The sequence below is a fragment of the Lepidochelys kempii genome, chromosome 2, assembly GCF_965140265.1.
Source record: "Lepidochelys kempii isolate rLepKem1 chromosome 2, rLepKem1.hap2, whole genome shotgun sequence".
In the NCBI taxonomy this organism is placed as follows: Eukaryota; Metazoa; Chordata; order Testudines; family Cheloniidae; genus Lepidochelys; species Lepidochelys kempii.
Window position 1 is genome coordinate 264,954,889 of NC_133257.1, and position 27,048 is coordinate 264,981,936.

Sequence of the window (27,048 nt, forward strand, 5' to 3'; positions counted from 1 at the left end):
TGTGGTACAGTGGGTTGAAAATCAGGAGTTCTGGTCCCGTCACTGTCCTGCTGCGTGACCCTTGGCAAGTCACTCGTCTCCTGCCATTTTTCCTTCTTGCCAAGTTAGACGGTGAGTTCTCTGGGGCAGGGGCTGTCTCTTCTTATAGGTATGTACAGCGCCCAACACAATGGAATCACAATCTCAGTTAAGGCCTCTAGTAAGATCATTGCTACTGTAATATAAATGATAATCGTCCTGAGTCATTTGTGTCTCTGGATCCAAACTTCCCCAGAACTACGAGGTATTTGTATTTGGTGTTCTGGATAGGACCAAGCCTTGGAATATGGGTCTATGTCTGTTTCCAGATCTGTGGTTCCCTGAGGTTGGAGGTGAAACCAGCATTGAGCCCTTAGGCTCCAAACTATACCTGAACCATGGGGGAATCCTCTAAATAAAGTCCCTCACGCCAGCTCTAGCTCTCTGCAGTTGACTTACAATAGACTGAGTTTGCTATACATTGTATGTACTGATGAGTACTTTCTTGTTTTCAGGACTCCCTGCTGTAATTGTCACAGTGTGGGCCAGTGTGAGGGCCAATCTAGCGGACACAGAGTAAGTCTTGGTTGGATTCTGTGTTGTTTTTCTCCTGTTCTTGTGTTATGTCTTTGCCGCATTTTTGGAACCGAGAGGTTTGTGGATGAATTATGGACCCCGGGGGAGGGTGGGGACTAGATAAGGCTGCAGATCTGAAGCAATCTTAAAATGAAGGCAGGAAATGCACCAAGCAGGGGATGAAATTCTGTAGTTCTGTTGTAACTCTCCTGGCTTGTCTTTAGTTTTAAATAATTTAACCAATTTGTGGTCACCTACAACTTCACAGCTGGCACATTGGGACCGCTTGAAAGTCTGCATCAAGCTTAGGGATAGAACTGTGATTCTTGTGTAACCCACACACCTCCTGGATGTGGTGATCTGTCCCTTCTAGTGGCATAAAGACCACTTAGAAATTAATATGTTTGCTACAACCTTAGCTAATTGCCATGTGGCTTGACGCTCATGCGTTTAGCTCCAGAGGTCCCAGGTTCGATCCTCCAATGACGACCGGGGTCTGTCGGTATTGCACTCCACAAGCATAGACCTCTAACACTTGAGCTAAAAGAGAATCATCCATTTGCTTGTACATTACACGGCTTATGACACACATCTGAGTAGTTCCAATCACATCCAGCAGAGGTCAGTACTGCACTTCACTCACTTCTCAACTCCTTTTCCCATTTACATGGGGTCGGAGGCACCCATGGTTCTTCACCACTCATTCCGGTCCATGGTGTGGGTTCGTAGGTCTTGGAGTTACAATCTTTTCATCTTCAAACTTCTCTTGACAGTCTTTCCATCGTATCCTTGATCTTCCATGTCCTTTCTGACTGTCTCATTCCTCCCATGCTTTCTATGCTAGTTGTTTGCCTCCCATTCTTATCAGTTGTCCAACCCTCATCAAATGTGTGCTCTCCAGCCTATCTATCATTGAGAGTCCCAAGTACTTTCTCCCTAATTTCTTCCATGAATACTCGCTACCCTCCGCTTGCTTGCTGTTCTCTTCAGCATATTACTTTCTACTACCTGTATCATCCTGTCTTCCAGCTTCATAAGATCCAGAGTTTCCAAACCATAGAGCAGGCAGGGACAAACATAGGCAGCACCCGCTTCTCCTTTCAATTTGTTACTTAATTGCCCGTCCCACAATACTCCTGCCGTCTTTTTCAGTGCCGCCCATGCACACTGAGTTCTTCTGTTCAGTTCCCCAGCAGCAGTATGTGTATTTCCCAAGCACACAGCTTCTTTCTTCTGATTCAGCTTCTCTCCAGAAACTTTAATCGACAGCTCTACTCCCATTTTCCCTACTTGCATAACTTCTGTTCTCTATGTGTTTACCTTCAAACCATGGTCTTCAACCACAGATTTGGGTGAGTGGGGCTTCAACTCACTCTGATACCATATTTACCACTTCCTCTTTGCTGTCAGCCAAAAGGGCGCGGTCATCAGCACACATTAGTTTTCTCTGTGTCTCCACAGGTTTCATTCTCTGACTAATTAACTCCATAATTAAGATGAAGAGAAGCGGATTCCGCACACTACCTTGTCTCAATCCCCCTGTCACCTCAAAAATCTCTGAAATTCCATGTTTGTTACCCCCTTAGCTCCTAACCCTCAATACAGTTCCTCTATCATCTCCACTTCTCGAAGTTCCCCTCCCACCCATCTCAATACTCCGAACACCAACCCCTGAAGAACCGAGTCATAAGAGCTGCCATATCGGGTCACACCATGGTCCACCTTGCCCAATATCCTGTCTCCAACAGTGGCCCATATCAGAGCTTCAGGGGGAGTGTACAGAACAGAGCAATTATAGAGTGATCCACCCTATCTTCACCTCCAAGCTTCTGGTAATCAGAGGTTTAGGATCACTCCAAGCATGGGATTGTTTCCCTGACCATCTTGATTAATAGCCATTGATGGACCTATCCTCCATAAACTTATCCAGTTCTTTTTTGAACCCAGTTATATACTTTTGGCCCTCACAACATCCCATGGCAATGAGTTCCACAGATTAGTTGTGCAGCGTGTGAAAAAGTACTTCCTCTTGTTTGCTGGATGCTTTCTCAAGCTCAATAAATGCTACATAGCAGTTATGCCCTCCATTTACCATGCTGTCAAACTTACGTCTCAATGCAAATACTATGTCTATGGTACTCCTTCCCTTCCCAAAGCCATGTTGCGCCTCTCCTATGTTTTCCTCAACCTTGCACCTCCACCTGGCCTCCCAAAACTCTCTCAAGGACTTTAAGAGGCTGTCTTAACAGGGTGATGCCCCTGATAGGTGTTTGGATCATTTTTATCACCCTTACCCCTCCAAAGAGGCACAGTCAATCTTGTTCTCCACTCATCGGATATCCTAGGTTGATCTCAGCAAACACGTAGCAACTTGTGAAGTCACTTGATTCTGGTATCTCCAGCTGCATTGAACATATCAGCACTTATTTCGTCTTCACCAGTTGCTTTACCATTCTTCATCGTATTTAGTACTTTTTCTCCTTCCTCCACAGCAGTGGTGGGCAACCTGTAGACTGCAGCTCCCATTGGCCGGAACGGTGAACCGCAGTGTTGGTCTAACACACTAGCCAGTTGAACAAGGCAACTACTCTACACTCAGCCCCCTCACCCCCAAACCCACTGCCGATTTCAGCACAAGCTGAACATACTTAGTGCTGACTTCTGAAATTTGCCACCTTTTCAGTCAGTGGCTCTCTGGGCACCGGGTGGGGGATGGCGGTAGCCCCAGATACAGTAGCTGTGCAGCATAGTTTACATGCATGATATACATCCATATCTGAAACCCTGCTACCAGTACGTTCCTATCCGACAAGCACAGCGTAACCTAACCGCACTCCCGAGTGCCTGTGACTTAGATCACCACTCAGCTCATTAGAGGACAACATATCCCTCGTCACCTTGACGCGGGGCATTTGCGAACACACGCCGTGTAAAAACCTTCCGTTCTTGTCGGGGCTTTCGCCACCCCTTTTATTTGCTCTCCTCAAACATCCGCACGGAGCAGACGCTGGCCCCGGACGTGAAAACCACTGCTGTGGTGTGGTGCCAACAGAGGGCTACAGACCCTTTCATTTCTTGATTGCTGGAGCACATCCAGTCCACAGCAGCGTGTGAAGCCATGATTACCATCGGACAGTCTCACTCAGTGGCCTATATCAAATATCTTTGGAGGCCTCCGTCCAGTTCCCAGCAGAGGGGAGGTGACCACATCAGAAAACCCACCACCTCAATCAGTGCTCCCTCCCGCTATTGGCAGCCGAAGTAGAGAGGTCAAGGATTGGCTAGGCAAGGAGAATGAACCTCCTGCAGGGTAGGGTTGAGGCTCGTTGGCAGAGCAGAAGGAGGGGATACATGCCGCTGTTCTCAACAGAGGGCTTCATCCTGCAGGGCAGCGAGGGCAGAAACTTCTACCACCGCAGCATGTACGTGGGCCTTGTCTACACACAAAGCGTTAACTGTAGGTCTGATTTTTAAAGCCAATTGAGTTAAAGCCCTCTGTGGACACTCTTAACTTTAATTTAGACCTGTGTAATTAACAACTAGTGTGGGTAAATTTGCAAGCTCAAGATGGAACCAGTTTTAAACCAGTTTAAGTCTGTCCACACAGGGCTTTGTACTTGTTTAAAATCCCACCTTTAGTTAGATCTGTGCAGCTTCTGTGTGTAGGCCCAGGCCTAAGGAAATGAATCTCAATGTAGCTTGCTGAACCCTGGCCATTACAGACTGGGGTGGAGAATTCCAGTTCAAAGAGGATCGGACACCAGCCTTGACGATGCAAAAAGAGCAAGTCCCTGAAATCTGCCGAGAGTAATGCCCAACTGCCACAGATCTCAATGCATCTTAAGCATTAAATACCTTTGAGGATCTGGGCCTAAGATTTTAAATACATTTAAAATTGGCTTTTAAAAGCAGACGGTAGGGATAAAAGGAGGCTGGTTTTGATGCCAATCATTGCTGATGGGAGGGGGAAGGGATGGCTTGGGTTGGGCTTGGGTTGGGCTTGGGTTGGTTCCACACACGCATAGGACATTGCAGGGTTCCTGTTTTCAGCACTGAGTTGCAAACAGGAAAATGAGGCTATTTGCCTGGGCAGATGAGGATTTACTGATGTGGTGCCAATCTCTTCCTAGGTGTTGGGACTTGAGTGCCAGCAATTTACAATGGATTTTTCAGGTGCCCCTCCTGGTAGCTATTGTGGTGAGTACTGGATTTTTATTTGGGGTGGCGAGGGGGATGGGAGCCCAAACTAGGCAGCTGGAAGAAAGAAACTCAGCCTGTGATCCCAAACTTTTTAATAATGTAAACACATAGGTCAGGATTTGCAAAAGTGACTAGTGATTTTGGGGTAAGGGCTCAACTCTGTGGGGGTTTACTTGACAAGTCATAAAGGGGCCTGATTTTCAGACAGTGCTGAGCTCCTGTCCTCTAAGAATCAAGGTGTTTCCAGCCCACATGGTACCGGAAAGCCCAGGAGAGGAAGAAGATGATCTTGCCAAGCGTCTGCACCAAAGAAGATCCAGTTAAACCTTCCAATGTAGGGTCCTCGTGCAAACTGAACCTTTGCATTTTGACTGCCATTAGTGCTTATGCTGGATTTACTCCCTGACCCAGCTTGTTAAAGGAGGGGAATAGCAAGTCTCGGAACAATCACTGCTGATCAGTTCCAAGTGTCATTAACCAAGCATCAGTAGGAGAGCAGCTCAGCCTCCCACACAGAGGGCAGCAGACAGAGTTATAGAATGGAAAACATCAAGGTCTAGGAATGACCCAGACCTCTTATGAGGTATGGTCAGCATTATACAGATGGGATTACTCACCTGAAGGAAGTAATGTTGGTTCTTTCATGTTTGCAAGATTAGGGCCTTAGTTATCCTGGGAAATCTGTCTCAATTTGTATTGTATAAATGATCTCCTCTTTCTTTCCCAACTTTTCCCCTCCACCCTGTCTTCTGACAGATAGATGATAAAGAGAGAGATTTTCTCTACCCGCACATTTTAGTTCTCCTCTGTGCATGCATACAATTCTCTGTGCATATTGCATTAAAGAGTCTTTCCACTGACTTCAGAGAGCTTTGAATCAGTCCGAATGGCCTTGATTCTTCTGAATTACAGATCACGTGACAGAGGAGTGTGGGTGAGAGGAGACTCAGGCCTTCTGCATATGGAACCTTCTGAAGTAAATGTAATTAGCAGAGCTGATCGAGAAAATTATTTTTTATTTTCTTCCCTTATTAAAATTTTGTATCGACGGAAATTCTCCAACTGGCTCTGGTGGTTCCTTCTGTGCATTGGAAGGAGCAAAGTGCCAAGACCACACAATGATCATTTGAAATAAAACTGTAGGATGGAAGACACACTTCAGATCGTTCAAATGGTTGATTGCCAGCAACCCCATTGCATTTAATTTAAAGCCCAGTTAGTAGATGACAAAGGGCTGAATAGATGTTTCTCCTTGTAAAGAGAATGCTTCTTCATGAGGTTCTACAGGGCTATTTACAAATGCAACTATTTATTGTGCAAACATATTCTGTGGGTTGTTTCCATTTAGTCTGTGTGAGTTCCTATTGCACACTTGTCTGCTTTTTCAGCCCCCACACTGGCTTTTCATCTGTTTCTGGACAAAGTTTTGCATTTTCTGGATGAGCTCTCAGACAGTTCTGGTTCTAAGGGGCTCCACTGCACTGGTAACTCAGAAGTCATTCAGTTGTTTGCATTTCCTTCAAAGCTTTGCTGGTGTTTTAGGAAAAACAAGAGGAATTACCTTGCTTGTTTCCTTCATATTGGGATCACGGGTTCTATGGCGATACAGTAGCAATCAGGAAATACAAGGTTTGGTGAAGGACTGCAAAGAAACAAACACAAGTCATAGATGGTCTAATGGTTTGGCCATTGTTAGCTGGAGAGAAAGGATGGCCTTGTGGCATAGCCGCTGAGTTAGGAGTCAAGATTTCTGAGTGAAATTCCTGCCTCTGCCCAGACTTTCTGTGTGACCTTGGGTCCGTCACTTAAGAGTGAAATCCTGGCTCCGTTGAAGTCAATGGCAAAACTCTCATTGATTTATATGGGGCCAAGATTTGCCAGTTACCTCTCTGTGCCTTGTGTATCCATCTGTAAAATGGCAGTAATGAGACTCCCGTTCCTCCCTGTGTAGTCTGTCCTGTCTATTTAGATTGCACATTCTTCAGGGCAGAGACTGCCTCTTATTCTGTGCCTTTGCACAGCCCCTAGCACAAGGGGGCCCTGATCTCTGCTGGGGCCCCTATGCCCAAGTAATAAACTCTGCAGAAAAATGTAGACCAGTTTCACACAGAGCCCTAGCCCATGGAGATACTTTATCCCTTTCCCTATTGCTTTTCCTTCGCACCACATATCTCGTGATCTATCTTTGAACTTGCTTTAAAGGCTGTTGAAAGATGCTGGCTTGACAGCCACAGAGACTAAAACCCCTATGCACAGAGTAGGTCCAGCAAGGGCAGAGGCTGTGCAAGCTGCTTCCATTCCACTGTGTCCTGCCAGCAGGCCTCAGTCCTGATATAGAGGCATCTGACTGGTGTGTGGGGAGGGAAAGAGTCATTCAGACTTCAGGATGAATTTCAGTCACCTGTTTGGAAGGCTCTGTTCTCTCAGCCATTTTGAGGCACTCACATGCTCAGTGATGAGCAGGGCCCTACGAAATTCCCAGTCATGAAAAACACGTCATGGACCGTGAAATCTGGTCTCCCACCACGAAATCTGGTCTTTTGTGAGTTTTTACCCTGTACTATACAGATTTCACAGGGGAGACCAGCATTTCTCAAATTGGGGGTCCTGCCCCAAAAGGGAGTTGCAGGGGGGTCACAAGGTTATTTTAGGGGTGTCACAGTATTGCCACTCTTAGTTCTGTGCTGCCTTCAGAGCTGGGTGGCTGGAGGGCGGCAGATGTTGGCTGGGCACCCATCTCTGAAGGCAGCACCCTGCCAGCAGCAGCGCAGAAGTAAGGATAGCAGTGCCACAACCCCCCCACACACACTCACACACACTCACACACAACTCCTTTTTGGGTCGGGACCCCTACAATTACAACACCCTGAAATTTTAGATTTAAATAGCTGAAATCATGAAATTTACGATTTTTAAAATTCCATGACCGTGAAATTGACCAAAAGGGACTGTGAATTTGGTAGGGCCCTAGTGATGAGCATGGTGGAAAGACAAAATTCACCCCAGTGCCCCATCAAATCTCACTGAAGTAGGGCTGGCCGGAAAACAAAAATTCCACTTTGTGAACAATTCCCAGGTTTTGAAATCTGTTGTTGTTTCGCATTGGGGTGAAGAAGAGAACTTCCTAAATGTGGGTCTTCCATACCCCAGGCAAATGCCCTACCCCACTGGGCTCTGGTGTCAGGCTTTCTTTCAGTCTCTCCTATTGGAGCTGTTCTATTGTATGTAACTAACGACATGTTCATTGGGACAAAGAAAGTAATCGACTCTATAGCCTCTACAGGACATTGGAGTGGGATGGGGAAGACCAGGTTTTGCCTCCATGCTCGTCCCAATGTGGAGTTGGAGCTTGAACCTCGGTCTTCCATCTCCCAGGTGAGGGGCTAGCTATTGGCTATTCTGGGGTCTGGTTTTGGTTCTGCCCCTAGTTTTGATCAAAAGTTCCATCCTGCAGCTGGGAAAGCTTCATTGAAACCCATACATTTCCAGGAAAAGTTTTGGTTTGGACAAATCAGCATTTTCTGTTGAAAAATTCCCTCTAGTCACATGGTTTTTAAATAGCGCCGTGGCCGTTGTGTGGGCTCCTTGCTCAGGAGTGAATTTCACCTTAACTGCCTAGATATTGTCACACGTGCCTGTTACCACCATGAGACAATAACAAGGCTGGACGTGATGAGGTCTGCTAGGGACCAGAAAAAAGGGGTGACCCTTCCTTATCTCCATGGCACAAGATCAAGCAGAGAGCACTCAGCTCAGACACAGTTGGCCTGAGCTTGCTAAATTGCTGAGCTGCTCGCGAAGGAGCTGTGTACCTTCACCTCCTCCAGTAGGAGCTGAGGATGCTCTCTGGAAACATCTGGGCAGACAGGGCCCTCGAGTTCTCAAGTTGCCGTGGGGGAGGTTTAGGTTGGATATTAGGAAAAACGTTGTCACTAGGAGGGTGGTGAAACACTGGAATGCGTTGCCTAGGGAGGTGGTGGAATCTCCTTCCTTAGAGGTTTTTAAGGTCAGGCTTGACAAAGCCCTGGCTGGGATGATTTAACTGGGAATTGGTCCTGCTTCGAGCAGGGGGTTGGACTAGACGACCTTCTGGGGTCCCTTCCAACCCTGAGATTCTATGATTCTATGATTCCACTCCTGTGATTGGGGTGTCCACCTCAATCTGGTAGCGCTGCAGGTTTTGGTTTTGTGATTAAAAAAAAATCTTTCTCTTTTCCAGGTAAATTTTATTCTTTTTATCAATATTATCCGAGTCCTAGCAACCAAGCTACGGGAGACAAACGCAGGGAGGTGTGATACGAGACAACAGTACAGGTGAGTCTCCTTTCCCTTCCGGCATGAGACAGCGAGAAACAGGGATGGGCTTGATAGCCTGGGAGATCAAAGTCTCATAATCACCTGCAGAGCAGGGACAGCGCACATGCAGCCTCAGTCACTGCCCTTCTCCTTCTGCTTTCCACGAGCCAGCCAGAGTGCCCATGGAGCAGCAGCGCGTGGCGTACCAGGGGCATTGCAAGCCTCCTCTCAGTGCTCCCTTAAAGAGGGTAGATCCTAGCCTGGAGGGACCAGCTAATAGGCTGAGGGGAGTTCAGCCTCCAAGGTCAGTTTGGCTCATGGCCTCTCTGCTGGCGTGGCCATCAAGGGCTAACGATGACAGTGGTATTTGTGATATGGACACCTGCACCATCTATTGAGGAGACCACCAACAACCGTTGGGTAGGAAAAGTGGCTGGCCCAGTGGCTAAGGATCTGGGCTACTACTCAGGAAACCTCAGTTCTAGTCCTGGCTCTCCTGTGTGATGCTGGGGAAGTTCCATTCTTTGTCTGCCTTGTCTATTTAGAGTTCAGGGACTGTCTCTTATGTTATGTTTGCACAGAGCCGAGCACAATAGGGTCCCTATCTCACCACCATAGTGCCTCTGTCCTTTACTGTGACCCAAATAATTAATAATAATGATTTTCAATCACTACCGCCCTGGGTTGACTTTGAACCAATGGCATAAAGCAAAAGACTGTACCATAAAATCCCATCCTTCCTTTTTATACTTTTTCCCTCCCTTGTTTTCGAAACCTTGACTGGCGATTGCTCAAGTGAAGAAAGATTCCCAACTATTCACAGGAAGTTTGGAGTTTCGTCTTGGGTTTTCTTGTTTGTTTGGGGTTGGGTTTTTTCTGTTCCTTTCCCCTTGACAATGAAGCATATTTGCAATGTAGTCAAAGTTTGACTGTGAAAGTAAATAGCTGAGAGACCTCCACAGCTAGAGAACTCCCAGGGTGTTTGTAGGCTCAAGTTCAAATGATTCAGCACACAATATCCAGAGGAGAGAGAGCAAAATAATTCAGGGCGATATCACTGAAAAGCAGGGTTCCAAGGTCGCCCCTACCGGCTTGCTCCCAGAAGAGTATCCAAAAGTGAGATAATACTTAGTCCTAACGTGAGTGCAGGGGACTGGATTTGATGAGCTCTCGAGGTCCCTCCAGACCTACGATTCTGTTTCATTGGAAAGTGGGGCTGGAATTTGGCATCAAAATGCAAAGGTTTGTTCTGTTGCCATGTCACAGCCGAGACTTATCTGTTTGTTTATTTCTCACTTGGAGAGGCTTGCTATTTATTATAGCTTGGACAGGCTCAGCTCTTTTGATTTTTTAATCCTCACAGAGATTGTCAGTCATTGGACAGCGAAAGCACCAGGCCTCCTGGCAACGCTGCCCCCTCGCTAATTGCCTCCATTTGGCAATTGCCGTAACCATTGGCAGTTGTTTCAATCCCTGGATTGGCATCATTTCCAGTCAGTGGGATTCGAGGGATGAACCCAGCCAAATGTTAGGGTCTGGGTTGTAACTAAGGTGCACAGGCTCCTGCTGAGGTGGAGTTGCACCTCCATCTAGGCTAGGGGACCTCCAGCGCACATTCCACCCCAGGGAAACACATGGTGATAGCAGACAAGCTGCCCCATTCCATAGGATGGCATAGCATTCTCTCTCCTGTGCCCCTACCAGGGAGGTCAGCATCCATCCAGCTCTGCTGATCTCCTCCATTCCATCCCCCACCAAGGATGCTAGTGCCCCAGGGGATGCAAGCATGGCACAGTCTTGGAAGTCTCCCTTCTTGTCCCATCTGAGCATAGGCAGTCTGGCCCTAGATATGGAGCAGCACCATCCTTCCTTTCCAGGGATTTTTACTGCTGGTGGAAGGTACCGGCTTGACTGGCCTGGAGACTGGATATTCACAATCAGGCACATCATGGGCAGCAGCTGTGCAAGCTTCCCCCTCCCCCCAGCACCATTTCACCACTTCACCTCAATCCAGACCCTAAGGAGGCCCAGAGGATAATTCAGACTCTTGACTTTCTCCATGTGTTTCTCTCCTCCTGTTCCTACAGGAAGCTGCTGAAATCTACCCTTGTCCTTATGCCTCTGTTTGGAGTTCACTATATAGTTTTCATGGCTTTGCCATATACAGAGGTGTCAGGGATTCTTTGGCAAGTTCAAATGCACTATGAAATGCTGTTCAACTCTTTCCAGGTAATGTACCCTGTTAAACTTTCTGGGCATTTTAAGAGCAAAGTAGTGGTGTTCGGTGGGACGGAAGATGGACATCAGATGTGTTCTGTTTTGGGGGAAAGGATTTTTAGTAGGTGCCAAGTTACACTCCCAAGACTTAATGGCTCTACTTTGGTGCTGGGTGTAGTATGTATTTGCAAACCGTGTTAGGGTACTTTGGGACAACGTGTCAGGCAAATAATTTTATCATTTGTCCACCAAAAGCCCTTGAGATCCAGGTTGGATCCTCAGCTGGGATAGGTCAAGAGAGCTGCATGGATTTAAACCCGTTGGCCTCAAAGTAGCTTATCGTAGTCCTACAAACAGATCCGCTAACATGAACTGCAGCAGCCCACTGAAGTCGAGGATAAGCAGGGGCATAATGCAGATCTGAGTGCAGGATTGGGATCTTTTAGCCAAAATGAGTGCAGCCATATGATGAAAATTATGTTACATGCCCACTGCACAGCCCTCCCTTAAGGACAACCTACTGATCCATGGTTTAAAATCTTAAGTGACTGACTAGCATGGCTGACATGAAGCTGGGAAGGTAGAGCTGGGCTCAGACAAACTCTGGATCAAAGGGCAGGGAAGTGCAGATTCAGACGGGACCTGAAATGGGAGGACCTGGCCTTTCATTCTTTGCACACCCAGAACTCCCATTTGAGTGCAAAGGGAATGCATGACTGGGTCCCAAAACTGGGTTCTCATCTCATCTGATCCTGGATTTCCCACATCCCAACTGACTGTCCGAACACTGGGCTATGCAGTCAGTCTCTCCCCACCTCCCCTCAAATATTTATTTATACAAAGTGGAACAGCTCCAACAAGCATGTGTGAGAAAGCTCCACCCCAGAGTAGTGCATAGATGCAGCGATTAGGACCTAGCAGACTGAGATTAGGACGCACTCGCTTGGGACCTAGCAGACTGAGGTGCAAGTCCCTGCTCTGCCTGGTTCAGAGTAAGGATTTGAACGTGGGACTTCTACCTCCCCGCAAAGGGCCCTAATCACTTGAGCTAGGGGATCTTCTTAGAGCTCTAGGTTTTTCTGCAAAAAATTTCTAAAGGTTTTGGGTTCATCCTGATGCGAAACAGGAACATTTCTGAAAGCTTGAAAAATTTTCCCAGGGCAGGAAAATGACCTGGGACAGTGGTGAGCAACTGCTCTTCCAAAGCCTTTACAGGACATCTGCAACAGGAAACAAATGTTCATTTTCTGCCACAGCCCAGAACAGATGTGCCAGCCAGCCAGTGCACATAGGATGCGTTAAATGCGGGTTAGCTGATAGCCTGGAGGACAGTCATTAATGGTCACCTGTTTCTTGTAGGCTGCTAGACAATAGGAGTTTTCCTGGTTTGCACTGGTTTTTAGCTGGGGTAAGCTGGTGTTGCTCCATTGCCATCAGTGAAACTATGTGGATCTGGGCCACGGTGTCAGTGAATAGACATTGAGATGCAGCAGGATAAATGTTAATATGTTGTTTCATCTTCTTTCCAGGGATTCTTGGTTGCCATCATATACTGTTTTTGCAATGGAGAGGTGAGTGTCTTTGGTTCTCAATGATCCTATTTCATTAGAAATAGAGTCCAAATATCTACACTCAGCTAGTCCTCCTGGGGTTAACTCTACTGAGGTCAATGGAGTTAGGCAAGCAGAGACTTAGACCCTTGGTATAGAAACGTCTCCACTGCTTTGTGCCTTTCATAGTCATTTCCCCCTGGGCAAAGCGGATCTAAAATGCTGCCAAACGAGAATTCATTCAAACTGGGTGTAAATCATGACTGTTCTGATCCAGTAACGTTTTGCACCCCCTCTGCACCAGGGTAAATGAGAGCACCAGGGACAAGATGGTGGAGAATCAGGCCTATACTATCTGAGCCATTTAGGGGAAGATTATTGGCAGCCCAGATGGAAGAGCCTCCCACAGCAGCAATCCCTGTGCTATGGGGAACTCCAGATCTGCTCGCTTCCTCCCCGCTTGCAGATTTTTGGAGGCAGGGAGGCCAGGGCCCCACTCTTTCAGCACAGGGGGGGCGGTACATTAGGGTGAGCTGTCGGGTCCATCCAAATGACTGGAGCAAAGTAGGCACTCTAAGGCCTGGTCTACACTAGTTGGGGGGATCAACTTAAGATACGCAACTTCAGCTACGAGAATATCTAAGACGTATCTTAGGTTGACTTACCTCGCGTCCTCACAGCACGGGGTCGACTGCTGCCGCTCCCCCGTCGACTCCACTTCCACCTCTCGCCATGGTGGAGTACAGGAGTCGATGGCAGAGCGATTGGGGATCGATCACTAGGTAGTGAAGACGTACCCTCAGAATCATAGAAGTGTAGGACTGAAAGGGACCTTGTGAGAGGTCTTCTAGTCCAGTTTACTGCATTCAAGACAGGGCTACATAATAACTAGACCATCCCTGACGGGTGTCTGTCTAACCTGCTCTTAAAAACCCTGCAGTGACGAACATCCCACAACCTCCCTAGGCAATTTGTTCTAGTGCTTAACCACCCTGACAGTCAGGTAGTTTTTCCTAACGTCCAACCGAAACCGCCCTTGCTGCAGTTTAAGCCCATTGCTTCTTGTCCTTCATGGACAAGGTGAGATTGTGTCTGCCTTGGCCCAGTCTTCCCATGGCTTCTGGGAGAAGCTGTGCTGCCCTCTACACAGGCCTATATAAGTGCCACTATGATCTTGACCTTGAAATGTAGCCCACTACTTGTTAATGTTGAGTTACTTCACCAGCCTCTAATCCTTCTGGTCACTGACACTCTTGTCCTGCATCGTCAGCAATGCCCACTCTGGGGGATTGTTGTTCGTAGTTCTTCTTGGAGCAGCAGGAAGCGCTCAGGTGGAGTTGAATCACCAGGCTGCCATTTTACCCTGTGGTAAAATGCAAAGGGATTAAGGCCAGAATGGACCACTGTCATCATCTGCAGCATAACACAGGCCAGTGAACCTTACCCGGTGATTCTTACATCAAGCCCAGTAGCTTGTGTTGGAAATAGAGCGTAATCATTTAGAAAGACATCCAGTTTCAATGGAAAAACTCCAAATGACAAGAATCCACTCCATCCCTCAGTGAGCTATTCCAACGGTTCATTACTGTCTGTGTCAAAAATGGCCATATTGTTTCCAGTTGGAACGTTGCTGACTTCACCTTCCAGGCATTAGATCTTGTTTTGCTAGATTAAAGAGCCTTCTGCTACCCAGTACCTTCTCCCTGTGTCCGTACTTAACAGACCATGATCAGCTTGCTTCTTCACATTCTCTTTGATAAACTACCTATAGACTGAGCTCCCGCAATCTCTCATGATAAGGCATATTTTGCAGATCGCTCGTTCTTCTTGTAGATCATCTCTCCAGTTTTGCTGTTGATATTGCCATTCTTTGGAGAGGGTACAAACCCCAGGCCTTGCGAACTTGTAGCCATTCAAAATCCAAGGGCGTTTGTTTCTGGAGAGTAGAGGTGTTAACCCAGGCATCCTGGCCATGTTCCAATCTGGATAATGACTTTCTGCCATCCTAAATCTCCATATTAGTCTAGACCAAGTGCTTGATTTAAATACTAATGCTGCAATGGGACCCGAGGCAAAGAACAAAACTAGTGGCCTAGCTAAGAAAGCCTAATGGAGAAACATTCATCATGGCCTGATAGCAACTGCCATGTGGCATGGTAAAAACATTCACTCAAGATTAAGAGATTCCAAGGTCAGATGGGACCACTGATTACTGCACTGTGTGTTACCGATGCTGGCTCTAAATTAAGGGCTGGGTGTTGTTGGCTGGTTGGTTGATTGGCTAGGTTTTTTGGGGGGGATAGGCTTGGATATGGAGAACAAACGATTTGAATGATCCTAATATATCAGAAGTTTACTATACTATTTGAAAAGAGTTTGCAGTAAGGAAAGGTAGCTTCTTTTGGGACCGAGCCTTTCGGCATTTTAGCTAGCAGGCAGTGGTTTGGTTGCTTACAGCTCAGAGAGGACTCCAGATAGACAGCTGGGAAGGGAAATCTGGAGGGGAAGGTCACGCGTCTTCCACAGCAGTAAGAGATAAAGTGAAGGAGAGAGAGCACCAATCAGTTAGGGACACATAATGGGGCCAGATCCTTAGGTGGTGTAAATGAGTGTATGTCCACCAAAGTCAATCCAAAGTCCATTGAAGTCAGGGGAGCTGTGCCACCTAAGAGATGGGAAAGACCTAACAGGCCCTCCAGTCCATCCCAGGCTGCCACTTGGCCCAGTCGAGTGGTAAATGGTGCAACCAGCGGGACTTCCACCATTTCCCTCAGCAGACAATTCCACAGTCTCATTTATCCTGCCACTAAGGGGTGGTTCATGATATCCAGCATAACTATCCCTTTGTCCCCATTTGCATCCCATTACTACTAGTAATCCCCCAGCCATCATCTCTATCTACACTACCTCCTTCTGCAGCCCAGTCACCAGCGTCATCCCTTTATTCCTCACTCATGATCTTCCCTCTCTTTTCTCTCCACCTCTTCAGGTTCAAGCCGAAATAAAGAAGTCATGGAGCAGGTGGACTTTAGCCCTTGACTTTAAAAGGAAAGCACGAAGTGGGAGCACGACATATAGTTATGGACCCATGGTCTCCCATACCAGCATAACTAATGTAACCACCAGAGGGGCACTTGCCCTACATCTCAATACGAGACTTGTTCCGGGTGCCCTCAACGGACACCGAAATTTGCCAGGCTATGTCAAAAATGGCTCAATTTCCGAAAACTCCATGCCTTCTTCTGGGCCAGAGCAGTACAACAAAGAAGAGGAGTACCTGAATGGCTCTGGACTTTATGATGGAGACAGACCCACGGTAGTTGTTGAAGAAGAAAGAGAGACAGTGATGTAAAGAAAGAAGAAGAAGAAGAAGAAATCTCCCAGAGAGCATTTAGAGGGCAAAAGAATGCCAGGCCACAAATCAGATGCCAAGGGTTTTCATACAGTTTCTCTGTTCTGTGGAACAAGAGGTCAAGTTATATGGGAAAAGTGGACCACAGATGTGGCCAGCTGTTGATCACACACATTTACGTAGTGGTCTAGTCTCCAAGGTGTGAATGAAGGCAGTCTTCTCCAGACCCGTGGTCCTTGTGACCTGTTGAACAACGGGGATATTCAGAGTTTACAAGGGGATGTACAAATGGTACTCTGTAGTTTCGCCTCTCGGAGAGTGTCCACAGCACAAAGATCCAGGGAATTCAACCAAGTGAAATGAGACGGTCTGGTGAGGAATGTGACATGCCATTTTCTTTCAGTGGTTCAAGCTGCCCCGGGGTGTTGCCATCACTGCTTGGTTGGGTTTGGTTTTCTCATTCATTTTAAAGAAATCTAGCCACCCTCCAATCACCCACACCAGACTGGCCGTGTCCCACTGGCCATGTCTGACAGTTCAAGAACACAGCATGGACAGCTCTGGTGTTTGATGGTTTTGTCCCTTCGTTATAAAATCCAACCCCCCGGGGTCATTGTGTGCAAGTTCCCTCCTGGAGCGGTCTTATTTCTGATTCCTTGATGATGCAGCATGCTTTTGTGGTAAATGACTCACAGCTACTGGATGCGAGTGCATAACGGGCTTCCCGTTCTCCTACCCAGAGCCCAAGTAACAAGAGAGAAGCCAGTACAATCCTAGGATTAAAATGCAAGTATCAGAATGTAATGTATTAGCTTGTCCAATCTTAGAAAAAAGCCCATTCTGTTGGCTTCTAAGTGGGTAGAGATGGAAAGGAAAGTTTGTGGCTGCCTTGGTGTGTGTGCGTGCATGCGTAAAGCCAACTCAAACCTTTTCTTTCTTTCTTTTCTTTTTGGAATTTCAGGAAAATTGACTTTTTAAAAAAAATCTTTAAATTATTTTTTGTTCTCACCTCTGCATTTCCTACTTCCTGTTGGGTCGGGACAGGCCAACCTATCCTGAGAGGGTCTGTTGTAGCAGTATTCCCATCTCAGCCAGGAGCAGGAAGGAGCTGGAGTTGGACAAGTCCGCCTGTTCTCATGAGATGCTCAGGCCAGTTTTGCAGAGCTAAGGCATTTGGATACTTTGGAATTCCAGACTTCTGGATGCATTGCCGAACTTGCCAGAGTTTTTGTGGTTTGACCATCTAGAACACACACACATACGGTGGGCCAGATCCTCAGCTGGTGGAAATGGTTGTACAGTTGTAGCTCCACTGAGGTCATTGAAACTACCTATTGAGACCGAGGGTCCGGACATCACAGTGATTGGCCAAAAAGGGAAAACTGTAAAACAGAGTCTGCATGAATGGCAGAAAAAGGGATCAGGGAAATATTTTCACAATCTACCGTTTCCCTTGCTGGTGGATTCTGTTGATGTCCTGCTGTCACCATGGAAGTAGGTGGTGGTCATGTTCCACCGCACATGGTACTTTTATCTGACTTACCTGCCAAGCAGAAGTCAAGTGGTAAAATCCAGGGGCTAGACCTTTGGCTGCTGAAAATTGGCATAGCTTCCTTCAAGCCATTTCACACCAGCTGAGCTTATTGCCTTGTGTCTCTGTAGATGCCATGATTTAGAGCCATGAGGTGATAATGACAGCTGCCATTCCAGTGTGTGCATCCTCAGAGTCTCTCAGGGGGAAATATGGCTGAGGCAGGCTAAATTCCTTCTTGGGCTCCCAGTGCCCCCAGGTGAGCTGTGGTTTCTCAAGCCTTGATCCAACCCATAATAGTACATTTTGGAAGTACTTCCAGTACGTGAATCCTGTTGGCCCCATATAGGAATCATCTGGCTGCAGTCTAAACATAGTCAGAAAGAGGTGTCATGGCTGGGTGCAATGATCCTGTGGGGACCCAAGGGTGCACCTATCGGATAATCAACTCTCTGTCCCGCTCTTTCAGAGCTGAGCTGGTGAAGCCTGCTGACTGGTGGCTCAGAGACGTATCCATGCCACCGGAGGTGGACTAATGAATCCGCTGCTCCTCTCAGGGCTTAAGACCTTCATTCCCAAAGCTCCTGTCTTGATGGAGTCTGTTGGGGGCCCTGAGAAGAGCAGCTGGTACCTTGACTCGACCTCAAGTGTCCTGCACCTGCCTTTGTACCACCTCTCAGGTTAAGACATGATCCAAAGCCCAACCAAGCCCATGGAAAGACTCCCATTGCCTTTGCTGGGCTTCAGATCGGAACCTGGGATGTGGACTGTGGTGATTAAGAGGGCGCCCCCCCGTAGGGCTCTGAAGGAACTGTACTCCCCATTTCAGGTATAAATGTTGGAAGGTGACAATATTTATTTTTGATGTTTGTTTTTGTTTTGTGTGGTTAGAATAAGTCCAAATATTCTTAGCAATTTACCACCAAATGGCAGCTATTGAAATGTCAGGTCTCCAAAGGGTGAATCGGTTTGGTTGTGGGGTTTGTTTTTTTTATAATACTATGCAGAAATTAAGTAATCTTGCGAGGAAAAACGGATGGACTGAGTGAAAGTCTGGCACTGAGAGCAAGCCAGCATTGCATAAATCTGGGTCAGTCTGAAGCACTCACTGCTTGCATCTTAGCCATATATGCTGGCATATCCTCTGGAGGAAGCGGAAGTTATTGCCAGTCAGCTGTCAACATGTGTACACTTGAGTTATTTAGCATCCCATTGAGTCGAGCTGCCAACGTGTAATCCCAATTCAAGAGAGAGATGCATTAAGTATGCTGGCTCTGGCTTGCCAACCCTTGCATGGACCCTTTCAATCTGCCCCCCTCCAATCCCCAATGGACATGTGTTGTGCTTAAAACCTACCAAGTGGACGCTTGACCCTTGTGACTGTATCACTCAAAGAAAGAAATTACTTAGCAACGTTTCCTTACTGGTGATTCATGATTTACTCGTGTTTGCTGAAGATAGCTCGAGATTAATAACGTGTTTGGAAATCATTTCGCAAAGTTCAAGTAATTAACGAGAGCTATGAAATTAATTTATTTGTAAAGACAACGTGTATAATAAATAAACGTAAAATTGTCACTGGATTTAATGACCAGAACCTGCTGTCAGTTGCTAAACATGACCAAAAATTACATGGAGATGGGGAGGGAAATCTATTCTTAATCATTTCCAACACAAATTGTATGTAATGATAGGTAATTTTTTTCCTTTGAGTGTTCATATGCATGAACAGAATTGCATGTAAGAATTAAGAACATAAAAAATGGAATTTCTCTGGTTTTAAAGCAAATCATACTGTATTGTTGTTGAATCCTATTCAAATCCTACCTGTGCTGAAAGCAAGAGTTGCAGAGAACTGAGGGTGGAGTCTTTAGGGCCTGATACAATGATGAATGAAGTCAGTGGGAGGTGTGCTTTGGATGGAGCCTATAGCATCTTGCAAAGGGGAAGAGGGGAGGGAGCCTCCAAAATTAAGCATTGTGATCCACTTTGGAGATATCGTGGTTGGATTATTGGCCAAATTAATCTGCAGTGAGGGTCTGAATTTGAGTCCATACAAACTGGGTTGATAATCTGGTGAAAAGGCTCTGCAACAATATTCTTCCTTGTGCCGTCACCATCTCTAGCTCGGGTCAAATAGTGGATGCAAGGGGGAAAATACCTAAGGGCTTCAGAACCACGAAAAGAAAAATAAGCTTTTTCTAGAGTTCAATTCTAGGACGGTTCCAAGGGGGGGACAGTTGTCCTCCTTTTTATCTGAGCCAGCTTGCACTCCTCCCTGATGTCTGTTCTGTGATGTCTTATTTGTCGGCTTAACCGTGTTGAAAAATGATCTGCAGCATTGAGCCCCTTCAGGGTTCTCTTCAAAGCTTTGCTCTTGTTTCCACTTGGCTCCCTACTCCCTTCCCTCCCATCAACAGCCATGCAATCTGAGCTCTTCACGGTTTAATCTACCTCCTCTCTGAAATACACAGAGATGTTGCTCTTCCCCTTCCTTGTGATTCTTGAAAGGCAGAAGGTGTGTTCTATGTGGGTAGTCTCCTATCATCTCTGCTCTGCATGCGTGTGTTTGTAGACCCCCTATAAACTTGTTTCATCTTTGTTCCTGAGAGATGGTGTCTTTTTTCCCTATTCCTCCACTTTGTCTCATCTCATCTTCCTGGAGTTCTTACTTTTTTAGAGCCAGATCTTGTAGTCCTTACACAGTCCATTCTTGGGGCAGTTTTTGATAGCGTTGATGGAAATCAGAATTTCAAACTTTTTGGCAACAGTTTTCGATTTAAAAAAGTATCGGGGGAAAAAAAGTGATGAGATGTTTGTAAAAATGCATTCTCTTGGTTTTTTGCCGAGAGATGACGGAAATAATTTAAAATGTGGAAATTTCAAAAATTAAGGGGAAAAAATGTCTTTGTGGGTTCTTTTAACCGGCTGTAACTTCTGATACCTTTACTCAGTGACACCAAGAATGAGTCCGTGGCTTCAACCAGTACTACTCAACGAGAGTAAATGGGTCGTTCTGGCCCTTCCTCAGCCAAAACTCCTGTTCCGAACAATGGAAGTTTCTCCTGAGAAAGCAATGTGTGAAAAAAGAAGCAGCACCGTATGAGTCAGCCCCTAGAGGGTATGTTGGAGTAATACGTGAAGCTGCCCTGTGCCCAGCTCTGCCCTCTACTGGCTGGACTGGTCATGAGTTTCACATCTGGCTGCGCCTGTAGCTCGTTGAGCCGAAGCCCATGCTTTGGAACGAAAGCGTGTGAGGTGAATGCCCAGTGCTACAGTTTAGCTCGTGGCCTAGGTGTTTCATGTGTGTTGCAGTCATGGAGTCTGGAGGTTCTCGCACAGTTCAGTGCGCTTAGCTCTGGGCTGCCTCTTTTTGTCCATCTGGATAAATCAAGGTTTCTCCCTCCATCAAGTTGCTGTCTCTAGTGCATTATGTGAAGACCATGTTTCCATTCACCTGGCATCTCTTTCAGGGTGGGCTGATGGTGCCCGATGAACTGAAAGTAGATGCCAGGAAGCATTAGGAAGGAGAGGATATAAATTATTTGGAGCCTGATTCTCCATTGTCCTGTACTTTGTGTCGTCTTTGATGGCAGTGCTCAGTTAGGGTAAATGAGAATAAGGCGTCAGAAGTACATAACTCTGACAACTGAGGGGGATGTCCTCCTCAGGCAAGGGAATAAAGCCAAAAGGGGTTAAGCAAAATTAAAATTATTAATTATAATCTTCACTGAACTGCCGATTCTCTAAGCAAACACAGAGCCAAATCCATCTCTTCCCCATCTCCTCTTCTGAGTCTTGGCCTGTCTGAGCTCTGATGGAAGCAAATGACAATCGGAGCAGTCTCTTCCAATTTAAACCACTCTGCGGGGAGCCAGAAAGCTTCAGTGTCCATCTCTTGGATTTCTAATCCTCTGTAAGTGGGGGTAACATGCTGCCATCTGCAACTTGTAATTGCCTGGCAGGTGGGTAAAACATTTCGTAGGATGTTGGCTTAGGTCTTCACCATGCCAGCTCTATCTAACTACACCCTCTGGGTGAGAGATTGTATTGCGCCCAGTGGTGTGTCTTGGAGATTAGATATTCCTAGATGAGACCTGTGCTGGAACCGTATTGCCATTTGACTTTTTAATTTTGCTGTTATTTCTGAGGGGTTGCCATGTTGTAGCGAGTGAGTGAAGGACCCACACAAAATCCGCATCAAGCTACTGAGTTTGTAAAGCTTTTACTACATCTCTCCACACCGAGTGCGGTTTGTAGCCTATTCTTCTAGGGTGTCTTGAAATGAGAAATGTAGCAAATTGCCAAGGAGCTGAGTCTGCAAAAGACCCTCTAAATAATGTCCTGTAGGAATGGCCATGGCCTTTTGGTTTGCCTGGAAAACATGACGATTCGTAAACTGCATGAATAAAAGGAAAGAACACGTCTATCCCTATTCAGTGATCTGGATTGTGTGGCAGCTTTTATACTGTTGTGAAATTAAAAGGTTGGCCCTATTGGACAGCAAATATGGTTGGCCTGAAAGAACACCCTGTTTCCAAAACAGCAAATCCTGCCATCTTTATAAAAGTTCACTGGCCTATCACCATGCCGTGAAACCCATTTTCTGACCTCCCTCAACATCAAAACTAGAGCTTTGGCTAGTGGACGGAGCTGTTAGTTAAGGCTGCAGCAGAAAAGGAAATCATGGCTGAGTTGCTATAAACCCATGTGACAGAACAAGAGAGACTAAAACGTAGCTCATCTGCACCAATTCATAAAATCCTGGTGAAAGACACACAAGCCTGGCTTTGACGTGGGCTTCTTTGACAAGAGAGAAGTAGCTTAGGGTTGCCTTCTTATCTTTTCCCTTAATGGACGTTTGCCTAAAAGTTCTGAGAGGCAAGTCTGGTCTTTATGGCCCATTTGATCCTTGGTGTCTCCATTGGAAATGCCAAAAAGGCCAGTTTGGATGGAGACACCTGTCCATTAAAATTTGACTAAGATCCACCCAACTCCATTTCACAGGAACGGCTTCTGGGCTCAAAGCAACTCATAAGAATTTCTGTCTCAATTTGATTAGAAACAACAACCTCGAGACAAAAGTCTGAGTCACAGACATTGGTAATGGGTTGCAATTGAACCCTCACCCCCAAATGAATTATCTTTACAACTATCTATTAAAAGCCAATGATATCAAAGGGGTGTCCCGATCAGGTGGCCTTGTTTAGAAAATACTGCTAAATACCTTCACTAACTAACTAAATCCCTTCTCTGGATGGATGGATGGATGGATGGATGGATGGATGAAGGTTCATCTGGCAGAGAGTTTTAGAGGTTAGTTTTTCATGCAATAATACTTTTTAGCTGGACTCAGATTCATGCTTTGGCTAGAAGCCCATTCTACAGCTTTAATACAAAGCCAATTCAGAGTATCTGAAAGGAGCCATAATGGGCTTAATTCAGCATGGCAGTATTCCAGTTTCCCAATGATTTCTGTGGCATTACATCAGTGAAAAACTGAAGTACCGCAGTGCCAAACTGGTCTCTTGCTTTTGGAAGGGTGGATTTATTAGGCAAATACTGTTCTCAGGAACAGATAGTAATTAAACATTTATTTTCACTGAGCCAGGCTGATAAGTAATTATGTATTTATTTCACCGGGTTACTTTCAGTGTCATTATTATACTAATTTCTGCATGATGCCTGGCTGTCCGATCTTTCTTGAGCAGAAGGGAGTTCTCAACAGTGGATGGCATAGAAGTAATACATTGAGACAACTGGCCATTCATAATTGGTCGCCAGGGCCAGTTAGAGAAAGGGCGTCTCTGATCTTTCAGCCACTGCTGTACGCCAGGAGTAACTCCACTGAAGTCATTGAATTACACCATGTAAAAGAGATCAGAGTCAAGCCTTCTGTTGGAGGCTCATAGAGAATTCTGTTTCATGCTGCTAATCCAATGCCTTTATTCCTACCTATGAACATTCTCTGCAAATAATTAGGGATTGGCCTAGCCACTTTAAGATTTCTACTTACTACAGCTACAGGTGGGACCCCTTGCTCTGTGATAACTGGACCAGCTGATGTTTGGGGTGGGTTGTTTTTTTTTAAGAAGAAGAAACAGTGCTAGCCTCTGGAGGTTAAGCTCTTGCATTTGTATTGGAGCCAAAGCCTGTGCTCCTAAGAACATAGCGGAACAAATTTAGCCCCGATTAACCATGCAATCCCATTTAATGCGGTCGCATGAGGTTAGACATCAGCTCCGAATCTGGCTCTAGCTTGAGGAAACATGAGCAAGTGAAAATGCTGCAGTGAATAAAGTTTAAACAAGAGTCCACTTCAATGAATAGCATCAGGGACCAGAGAGGAATATAATTCTGGCACCAGTTCTGGAGAACATACCTTCACGACACTTCTGCAAGTGCCTAACTCTACGCACATGTTTAAATGCTGTTCTGAATAGAGATGGACGTGAGCACATGAGTGACTTCTGTTCTGAGCAGAGGCCTCACTCCGAGATCAAATGGCTTCTTTGGCAATATCTGTTCTTCTTTCTCTCTCCCTTCCCCCGCAAAGGCAGAGATCACTTTTTTCAACCTTCCTTTCTGTCCTCCAGCACAGATAAGAAAGATGTCCCCTGCAGCGGTCTGAGCACAAAGAGAGAAATCCAGGAATTAGGAGTTCTTGTTCTCCTATTTAACCCCCCTCTGAGCTCTGGTGACTGCTTACCCCTCCACCTCTCTGGGACTGCGTGACGGTCAATAAGGCCAGATTCTCAACTTGTAGCTCTCAGCATAGATCCATTGAAGTCCATTTCAAATGAACTCCTGGCCCCACTGAATTCAATGGCGAGGCTCCCATTGACTTCAGTGAGGCGTGATGTCACGCTTTTGTTTTTGAAGAGGTAAAAGGCTCAGTATCATTATTCCAATGAACAATCTCCCCTAACCTCCCCTGCTTTGGAAAAATAATTAACACAAGCTTTGAAGTAGCCCAGAAAGCAGAGCGGGAGGGGAAGTGTTAACTATAGTACAGCCTCGTTTGTCTGAAATGGGGTTTCAGAGACAGAACTTCGGAGAGGTCGGATCTCTAGTTGCGGCAATCAGGGGCAATTAGTAGACAGGTGATTCTGGATAAAGGGGGCCATCTGGATGGGAGAGTGTTTGGGAAGAAAGTGGGTTGAATACATGGTTTTGTTCCTGTCCATTGGTTTCCTGTAGAAGTGGACCCAGCTCCGCTGAAACCAAGACAGTGACCATCCATACCAAACGAGCAATGTTTCAGGTCACGGGGCGTGTGGAATGGGGAGCTAGGGGTGTGTGGTAAGATACAAGTCATTCGGTGGCTTAGTTCCCCCAGTGAGGGTCCTAATAAAGGGAAAGAATAGCACCATAGGCCAAATCTGCAACTGAGATAAATCAGCCTGGCCCCACTGACTTGGGGCTTGCCGGTTTATGCCAGTTGAGGATTTGGGTCCATATACATGTGCACACACAAGAAGCTACAGCAGGAGTGCAGATGCCAGGGCAGATTGCCCTGGCCCCAGTCTACAGAAGCACCAGGCCATTTGCTTGTCTTTCTGGTGAGCTAAGCGAAACGGACAGGAGGTTATTTACCTGCTGCTAAAACCCATTGCTACTTCTCAGCAACTCCATGCTAAGCCAACAGTGGAGGGTGGCCATCGGCGACCTGATATGGGCACTAGAGAGGATCCTGACTCCCATAAGCCTGCAATGTCCTCCTCTCCAAACGCTGGCTCCTTTTTCTGATTGGAGCAGGAGGGAAAGGGGCGGACGTTGACCAAGGAGCTCTTGCATTGTGTGTTGTTTTTTAGATCACATTTCACATAAAAGGGGCAGGGGAAATATAAAGGACAAAACTGTGATTTATTTCTATGTACTATTGAGACACTGCATTGTGATGTCTTCAATAATGCATATGGTTTACATTCCTCCACCTTTACTTTTCTGTATGGACCAAAATAATGACAGGAAAATGAAAAAAACCACAGGTGTATGTAAAAAAAAAAGGGAATTAAAATAAAAAGAAATCTTTATTGATTTTATGAACATTTAAGGATCTTTGTTTGTGTGCCTCTCTCTCCCTCAACCCTGAAGACACTTGTGTATTCGAGCCTGCCAGTCCATACGAACATAAGAGCGACCAGACTGGGTCAGAGCAAAGGTCCACCTAGCCCAGTATACTGTCTTCCGACAGTGGCCAATGCCAGGTGCCCCAGAGGGAATGAACAGAACAGGTCATCATCAAGTGATCCATCCCCTGTCACCCATTCCCAGCTTCTGGAAAACAGAAACTAGGGACATCCTCCCTGCCCACCCTGGCTAATAGCCATTGATGGCCCTATCCTCCATGAACTTATCTAGATCTTTTTTGAACCCTGTTGGGTGGACCAGTGCTACATATTCCATCTGCCTAAATGTGCATGCAAAACAAGAAACTACAGTCCAGATTCTCCTGCTGGTGCAAATCAGTGTTGTTCTATTGACTTCAACACGGCAATGCCGTTTATACCAGCTAAGAATCTGTCCTTGCATGTGCCAGGACATTCCATATGATGCACCATTGAGTTTTGTAGGAACAAGTGTTGGGCAAAACTGTTCCCTTCCGCCTCTGTTTAACAGTGTGCTGTGTGCGCTGGTTGGCTGTGACACTCCACCCCAGAAGTGGCTGTATTTCAGTGATGCTTTCAGGATGACAGTTGGTATGATAATGTATCAAGAAAACTCCGGAAGTCTTTAGTCAGGCTAAATTGCTGTTGGCTTCAGTGGGAGCTCTGGGCCCTTGGCTTTTCTGAAAACCAGGCAACTTATATAGGTGGATATACATGGAGTCGTTTGCTTGATTTTCAAAATTTCTGAGTTCCTGCAGCTCCTAACGGTGAGAAATGGGGACAGTTTTGACCAAGGACACTTGGACAAATCCTTGCTTCTGTGCAAAGCTCCCCAGACTTTTCAGTGTCCACACCAAGCAGAGACAGAACCCCACATAATTGGTTAGGTGCATGAGGAATGAATTTTCTGAAGTGCTGGGTTCTGGTCCTTGCCAAATGGAGGCTGGATACTAAATAGACCAATCGTCTGATTCAATATAGCAACTTCAATATAAGAATGAGATAACATACTACAGAGGTCCACAGAGGAGAGCTGCCTTTGGACAGTAGGCTTCCATGCTTGCAAGGACCTTTGGAGTCCCACTGGAAGACCTAGCTTGTCTGTATTTCCACCAGAAAACCACCCTGACAGTGCTCAATGGAAGAATCCACAACACTGCCCAAATCAGCATGTTGAGCAGAAGAACAATCCACGAC

The 27,048-nt window shown here is 46.2% G+C and overlaps 1 protein-coding gene across 4 annotated transcripts in view; it reads left to right on the top strand.

Moving 5' to 3' along the window:
• The window catches only part of PTH1R (parathyroid hormone 1 receptor), a 187,978-nt gene extending 162,182 nt beyond the window's left edge, over positions 1-25,796 (top strand). For all 4 annotated transcript variants that reach the window (XM_073334849.1, XM_073334850.1, XM_073334851.1 and 1 more), the window contains 6 exons: positions 534-594; positions 4,725-4,791; positions 9,014-9,108; positions 11,178-11,319; positions 12,837-12,878; positions 15,847-25,796. In XM_073334849.1, coding sequence (XP_073190950.1) covers positions 534-594; positions 4,725-4,791; positions 9,014-9,108; positions 11,178-11,319; positions 12,837-12,878; positions 15,847-16,209 — 770 coding nt within the window. In that variant the 3' untranslated portion in view covers positions 16,210-25,796. The remainder of the gene's footprint in view (positions 1-533; positions 595-4,724; positions 4,792-9,013; positions 9,109-11,177; positions 11,320-12,836; positions 12,879-15,846) is intronic.
• The last annotated feature ends 1,252 nt before the right edge of the window (positions 25,797-27,048 follow it).